Source organism: Carya illinoinensis, chromosome 8 (assembly GCF_018687715.1).
Source record: "Carya illinoinensis cultivar Pawnee chromosome 8, C.illinoinensisPawnee_v1, whole genome shotgun sequence".
Classification (NCBI taxonomy): Eukaryota; Viridiplantae; Streptophyta; class Magnoliopsida; order Fagales; family Juglandaceae; genus Carya; species Carya illinoinensis.
In genome coordinates this window covers 10079919-10087035 of record NC_056759.1, presented here as the reverse complement: position 1 = coordinate 10087035, position 7117 = coordinate 10079919, and the positions used below count along the sequence as shown (strand labels likewise).

General features: G+C 38.9%; 1 protein-coding gene across 3 annotated transcripts; it reads left to right on the top strand.

Moving 5' to 3' along the window:
- The first annotated feature begins 233 nt into the window (after positions 1 to 233).
- Positions 234 to 6630, top strand: LOC122319179 (ABC transporter B family member 21-like). Of its 3 annotated transcripts, XM_043137126.1 has the most exons (13): positions 234 to 615; positions 950 to 1355; positions 1540 to 1594; positions 1702 to 1877; positions 1975 to 2196; positions 2311 to 2549; positions 2773 to 3298; positions 3405 to 3678; positions 3911 to 4794; positions 5062 to 5328; positions 5442 to 5705; positions 5814 to 6107; positions 6260 to 6630. In XM_043137126.1, the coding sequence occupies exons 2-13, from the start codon at positions 1020 to 1022 to the stop codon at positions 6614 to 6616; spliced, it is 3894 nt and encodes a 1297-aa protein (XP_042993060.1). In that variant the 5' UTR covers positions 234 to 615; positions 950 to 1019; the 3' UTR covers positions 6617 to 6630. The 3 variants fall into 3 exon arrangements, with proteins under 3 accessions (XP_042993060.1, XP_042993061.1, XP_042993062.1); XM_043137127.1 differs by lacking the exons at positions 234 to 615; positions 950 to 1355 and adding an exon at positions 1961 to 1974 and having other exon boundaries at positions 1535 to 1594; positions 2117 to 2196; XM_043137128.1 differs by lacking the exons at positions 234 to 615; positions 950 to 1355; positions 1540 to 1594 and having other exon boundaries at positions 1744 to 1877; positions 2117 to 2196.
- The last annotated feature ends 487 nt before the right edge of the window (positions 6631 to 7117 follow it).

Here is a 7117-nt window from a genome sequence, read left to right as displayed (position 1 = left end):
ATAAACATATCCAATACTTTATCATAGATAATGTGAGATTTATTCTCAACACTCTCTTTCACATGCAGGGCAGTATTTTTTATGGTCATTGTCAAGGGATAAATAGTGTGGACCCATATTTGTCCTGTGGTAGGCTTTAATATCATAAAAAAAATTATGGACTTAACTCATCTCATAAAATCAGTTCAAAAAAAGATATTTGTTTTAATCTTATAAACATGTCTAAAAGTTTATCCACAGACAACGTGGAATTTATTTTTCAACAAATCAGGGAGGTAGCGCTTCAAAGTTTTCCTCCATTTGCTGACTATTCGTATCGTGATTCTTTGTTTTCTAACCTGGATAGAAAAGATGCATGAATTATAGTTTCAAGAACAAAAAATTAAACTTGATTGATGGTAAAAATCCTGAGCAATTTTGTCTGTCAACACTGAACAGCTCTGACTTTTGTGTCCCTTACATTTCATTCGTCTGTGAATAGTCATGCTTGCACTTCAAGCAAAGACGATGGCACCATGCACTTTTAATGTCATTGAGCAGCTCGAAATCAGAGCATCCTTAAAAGTTCCAGAAGTACTTCAGCACCTCGTTGGTCTTGGACACGGTTAATTTAAGGTATCCTTTTGATCCTTAGGACTGACCATTCTCAATGCCCGTTTGTCCTTTGTTTTGAAGACGGGCTTTTGTACTTTTGTTCATTTAATGGTTAATCGTGTCAAAACAATGATGTTGGATGATAATTAGATGGTGATTCTGTTCTCTCTCTCTTAACACAAGATTTGTTTCTTTGCACTGTATGAGTAGGTTGGTTGGAATCAGTTTGGTTCTGTCAAAGTCTGAATGAGATATGTTGTTGTAATCCTTGGCTAGTATTTCTATCGTTACCAGAACTTCAAAATTTCCAGCTTGGTTATAAGATTTTGTTTCAGCCATCAACTTTGTCCTGCAGGAACTATTTAAGTTCTGTTTATCCAGAATAAAGTAGCTGAAAACTGGATTAGCTTCTCAGATTCAGTAATATGGCAGTTGACAATGGGTTCGGTGGCCAAACAGATACAGATGAAGCCACCACATCAAAAAGCAATCCAGAAGCGGAGAAAAACCCCGCCACGAATGGTGATCAGGAACAGGAAGACATAAAAAAGCGCAAAGGAGATGAGAAAGCTAACACTGTTCCTTTTCAGAAACTGTTCTCATTTGCAGATTCCACTGATATTTTGTTAATGATCCTTGGCACAATTGGTGCAGTCGGCAATGGTGTATGTATGCCCCTTATGACTGTGCTATTTGGTGAATTGACCAATTCTTTTGGAGATAACCAGAATAACCACAAAGTGGTTGATGCTGTTTCCAAGGTAAAAATGTTTTGCAACTTTTCAATGGAAGACTCGATTTATATTTACAGTTTTATGTTTTAAATACTTCTCAGACGTAAGAACTTAATATATTCCAGCATATCAGTAACCTCGTTCTTTGTTTTCTGACATCTTAAACTCCTGATATGAAATGTTATAAATTGACTTCCTCCAAAAATCATAGGTGTCTCTCAAATTTGTCTACTTGGCTATTGGCTCAGCTGTTGCAGCGTTCCTTCGTAAGTATATGTCACCCTCCAATCACTCCAAAATTTTATTGGTTAGATATTCTTCTGTTCATCAGTATCAGCTATTAAGTTGAGGCATTTGTGTTTGCTGTTTATAGAGGTGGCTTGCTGGATGGTCACAGGGGAGAGACAGGCAGCTAGAATAAGGGGTTTGTATCTTAAGACTCTATTAAGACAAGATGTTGCATTTTTTGATAAGGAAACGAACACCGGAGAGGTTATTGGGAGAATGTCTGGTGACACCGTCCTCATACAAGATGCAATGGGCGAGAAGGTACTACAGTGCTGCTACAATTACATCAAAATCAATGATCCTGATTTCCAAAATATTCATGCACATGATTTGGGGCATAACAGTTTTGTTTGTGCAGGTTGGGAAATTTTTACAACTCATTTCTACATTCATAGGAGGCTTTGTAATAGCATTTATCAAAGGCTGGCTTCTAACCCTTGTTATGTTATCTTCTATTCCTCTTCTTGTGGTATCCGGTGCATTTGTCTCCATCATTCTAGCCAAGATGGCATCTCTTGGACAAAGTGCTTATGCAAAAGCAGCAACTGTAGTTGAACAGACAATTGGTTCAATCAGAACTGTAAGTCATGTTGTCATAATTTAATACGTGCCCGGGATCTTTTGGAGAAGATATATCAGTGTGGTTCTTCTGTTTACATTTATCTGAAGTGCAATATCTATTTGTCCTATCCAGGTTGCATCATTCACCGGTGAGATGCAAGCTATAATTAATTACAACAAATTTCTTGTAGAAGCTTACAAATCGGGTGTTCATGAAAGTCTGGCTTCGGGATTTGGTCTTGGCATGGTATATTTAGTGGTATTCTGTAGTTATGCTTTTGCGATCTGGTTTGGTGCAAAGATGATATTGGAGAAGGGATATAGTGGGGGTGAAGTGCTGAATGTGATATTTGCTGTGTTCACTGGGTCCATGTGAGTTGCATTTCTTGCGTTTGTTTTCTTCCATAGTATGTTCATGTGCTATAATATTGTTTATTATTCTCATTGTTCCTTACAAAAGGAAATTTCCTCCTGCTTTTGTGTCAAAACGAGCAAGCAAAACATATAAAAATTCATTTTTTGGTATTTTTTTGTAAATCTTAGTTTCATAACTATTAATCTGTTCTTGCATTTTGTTTCCATGTTGACTGTTTAGGTCTCTAGGCGAGGCGTCTCCCTGCATGAGTGCATTTGCCGCTGGTCAAGCTGCAGCATTTAAGATGTTTGAAACTATAGAGAGGAAGCCAGAGATAGATGCTTTTGACACTAAGGGAAGGATATTAGATGACATTCGTGGAGATATAGAATTAAGGGATGTTAATTTCAGTTATCCAAGCAGACCAAATGAGCAAATATTCAATGGATTCTGTCTTTGTATCACTAGTGGCACAACTGCAGCTTTGGTTGGGCAAAGTGGAAGTGGGAAGTCAACCGTGATTAGTCTGGTAGAGAGATTTTATGATCCTCTGGCTGGTGAAGTTCTTATTGATGGCATTAACCTCAAAGAGTATCAGCTTAAATGGATTAGGGGGAAAATTGGTCTTGTTAGCCAGGAACCTGTATTATTTGCTTCCAGCATTATGGAAAATATTGCATATGGAAAGGATGGTGCAACTATAGAAGAGATTAGAGCAGCAACTGAACTTGCAAACGCTGCCAAGTTCATTGATAAATTGCCACAGGTTTTAAATCTCTATCGACTCAATTACGCTTAAAGTCCATGTGTTCACAGTAATGGTCAGAAAATTTGTCAATATATGTTGGTGCTTTTGAATCTCTCACTTTCAGGGACTAGATACCATGGCTGGTGAGCGTGGAACACAATTGTCTGGAGGGCAGAAACAGAGGATTGCCATTGCAAGAGCAATTCTAAAAGACCCACGAATCTTACTTCTTGATGAAGCTACGAGTGCACTTGATGCAGAATCTGAACGGATGGTGCAAGAGGCGTTAGACAGGATAATGGTCAACCGGACAACTGTCATTGTTGCCCATCGTTTGAGCACTGTAAGGAATGCCGATATGATTGCTGTTATTCATAGAGGAAAGATGGTTCAAAAAGGTATCTAACAAGTACATGCATTTTGTTAGAGGTTTGGTACCTTCTATGTTGTATTTGTCAAATCATTTCATATTCTCCAAATACGTCAATTTTTTAATCTCAAATTAAGAAGATACTTGTTAAAAATAAAAAATAAAGAAGATACTTTACCTCTGGAATTATGGGTTCATGTCCCGGATGCATGATAGCTGGGTTAGCTTACGTTTCTGAATGGTGTATCTCAATTGCTCAGGCTCACATTCAGAGCTAATCAAGGATCCTGATGGAGCATACTCTCAGCTCATACACTTGCAAGAAGAAAACAAAGAGTTGGAACAATCTGTAGATGATCAAAACAAACTGGAAATTACGGTTGAACCTTCTAGACAGTCAAGCCAAAGAATGTCTGTCCTGCGATCCACAAGTCGGGGATCATCTGGATTAGGAAGTAGTGGCCGCCATTCGATCTCTGCATCATTTGGGATCACTACAGGAGTAAATGTACCTGAAATTTCACTGGCGGAACAACAAACCTCTTCACTGCCCGCAGAGCAACTTCCAAAGGTCTCACTTCGCCGCCTTGCCTACCTCAACAAGCCTGAGATTCCAGTGCTTATAGTTGGAGCTGTAGCAGCAATCAGCAATGGCATGATACTTCCGATTTTTAGTTTATTAATTTCCAGCGTTGTCAAAACATTTTATGAGCCACCAAAGGAACTGAAAAAGGATTCAAAATTTTGGGCAATAATGTTTATTGTCCTCGGTCTGGCTTTATTTCTGGTGATTCCAGCACGATCATATTTCTTTGCTGTCGCTGGGTGTAAATTAATCCAACGCATTAGATTACTTTGCTTTGAGAAGGTGATTCACATGGAGGTTGGTTGGTTCGATGAGCCTGAGCACTCCAGTGGTGCAATTGGTGCAAGGCTCTCAGCAGATGCAGCATCAATCCGTGCCTTAGTTGGGGATGCACTTGGACAGATTGTGGAAAATGCTGCTTCAGCAATTGCTGGGCTGGTCATTGCTTTTGTTGCAAGCTGGCAGCTGGCTTTTATCATCCTTGTATTGATTCCTCTGATCGGAGTTAGTGGATTTCTTCAAGTGAAGTTCATAAGTGGATTCAGCGCAAATGCAATGGTAGGTATGCTGTAAGAATAATGCCTCTGACATTTATTAATACATTGAGAATTTCAAGAAGAAAATTGAAAAAGTTCAACCATTATCCTAGATTCAGGGGAAAGCATTTGCAAACACATATACTTATGATTTTACGTGTCCAGGCAGATATACTGGAAATTGCTTTACTTTACTTGAAGTTGATGTTGTTGTGGAATTCCTCATAAGAGTGAATTTATCACTTTATTTCCAAACTTTTCAATAAGAAGTAAATTTGGATGGTTGCAGATAAAATATGAGGAAGCAAGCCAGGTTGCTAATGATGCTGTGGGAAGTATAAGAATAGTTGCATCTTTCTGTTCTGAAGAGAAGGTGATGCAATTGTACAAAAAGAAATGTGAAGGCCCTATGAAGGCAGGGATAAGGCGAGGCTTGATCAGTGGAATAGGATTTGGGATGTCTTTCTTCTTACTGTTTTCTGTCTATGCAACGAGTTTCTATGCAGGAGCTCGACTCATTGAGGATGGCAAAGCAACATTCTCTGACATTTTCCGTGTAAATATATTCTCATACATATTAAATCCAAACAATATTTGACACCAACAAAGAAAAGGAAATTCACTCGCGCCAATTTATCTGTTAATAATTTCAAGATGTGTTGTTTACAGGTTTTCTTTGCCTTAAGCATGGTAGCCCTTGGAATTTCTCAATTTAACTCCTTTGGTCCTGATTCTAGCAAAGCCAAGACTGCTGCTGCTTCCATATTTGGGATAATAGACCGGAAGTCAAAGATAGACCCGAGTGAGGAGTCCGGCATGAAATTGGATGATGTAAAGGGTGAAATAGAACTTCATCATTTAAGCTTTAGGTATCCATCTAGGCCAGATATTCAGGTCTTCCAAGACCTTAGCTTGTCTATAAATTCTGGCAAGGTAAAGTTTAGTGATAAGATTGAGTGTTAACTTTCTCAGGTAGCATTAACATTTTATACATACGGATCAAGTTCAAATATTCACATTGTTCTGAATATCTTTTTTCAGACTGTTGCCCTGGTTGGAGAAAGTGGGAGTGGGAAATCTACAGTGATCTCGCTTTTGCAAAGATTTTATGATCCTGAGTCAGGTCATATTACTCTGGATGGAATTGAAATTCAAAAGCTCCAACTGAAGTGGTTGAGGCAGCAGATGGGGCTTGTGAGCCAAGAACCAATTTTGTTCAATGACACCATTCGTGCCAACATTTCATATGGAAAGGAAGGAAATGCAACTGAGGCAGAAATTATAGCTGCATCAGAGTTGGCCAATGCTGACAAGTTCATAAGTAGCTTACAACAGGTTAGCTCAATGCAAATCTGTTCTTCAGAGTCCATCGCATCATCATTTTTACAACAACCACTCGGTCCCTTCACTAAGACAGCTCTGGTGTACAAAATTAGTTTGCTAACATGCTTCAATCCTTTTGCCTTACTACTAAATGCAAAATGCAGGGTTATGATACCATGGTCGGAGAGCGAGGAGTTCAGTTGTCCGGAGGACAGAAGCAACGTGTTGCCATTGCACGTGCTATAGTTAAAAGTCCAAAGATTTTACTGTTAGATGAGGCTACTAGTGCACTGGATGCTGAGTCTGAGAAAGTGGTTCAAGATGCACTTGATCGAGTCATGGTTAACCGGACCACCGTTGTTGTCGCCCATCGATTGTCAACAATAAAGAATGCCGATCTAATTGCAGTTCTTAAAAATGGAGTAATTGTGGAGAAAGGAAAGCATGAAACCTTGATTAATTTCAAGGGTGGATATTATGCCTCCTTGGTGGCAGTTCACCCAAGTGCTTCAAATGCATGAGCTTCTTTTGGTAATTTCTCTTTCATATCTATGTTTGTAAATAACGTATCATGCATTTTGGATTGAACCTGTGAGAGATCATCTAGTCCAACAAAAAGCAAGAGAAAAGAAAAATAGATATTAAGTGTACTCTGAGCTCGATTACTTGGCAGCCATAAACATACTACTCTGAGCTCGATTACTTGGCAGCCATAAACATACTTGATCTTTTTTTAAAAATTTTGGAGAGACCATAGCCAAGGATTTTTCCAAATTTATATGAAAAGGAAGAGAGGGGAGCTAGCTAGGAAATAAATTTCAAAACTTTAATTAGGATCAGGCCAGACAACTTATATACAAGATGTGAGTACTGGCTCTGTGAAGGAACCCATGCGCCATCCTTCATTATGATCACACTGGCCTGCCTGCCTGCCTGCCTGCCTGCAGATCAGTTCCTCATGATCATGCTTCATAATTACTGAAGTAGTAGCACTCATTCACACATGTACACAGTTCTGTGGA

What these genes read in the sequence shown, in the direction of transcription:
- LOC122319179 (XM_043137126.1), top strand. Translation starts at nt 1,020, where the DNA reads ATGGCAGTTGACAATGGGTTCGGTGGCCAAACAGATACAGATGAAGCC. An exon ending in TGGTTGATGCTGTTTCCAAG is followed by an intron (nt 1,356 to 1,539) that starts GTAAAAATGTTT and finishes CAAAAATCATAG; the next exon opens with GTGTCTCTCAAATTTGTCTA. An exon ending in GATTCAGCGCAAATGCAATG is followed by an intron (nt 4,795 to 5,061) that starts GTAGGTATGCTG and finishes GGATGGTTGCAG; the next exon opens with ATAAAATATGAGGAAGCAAG.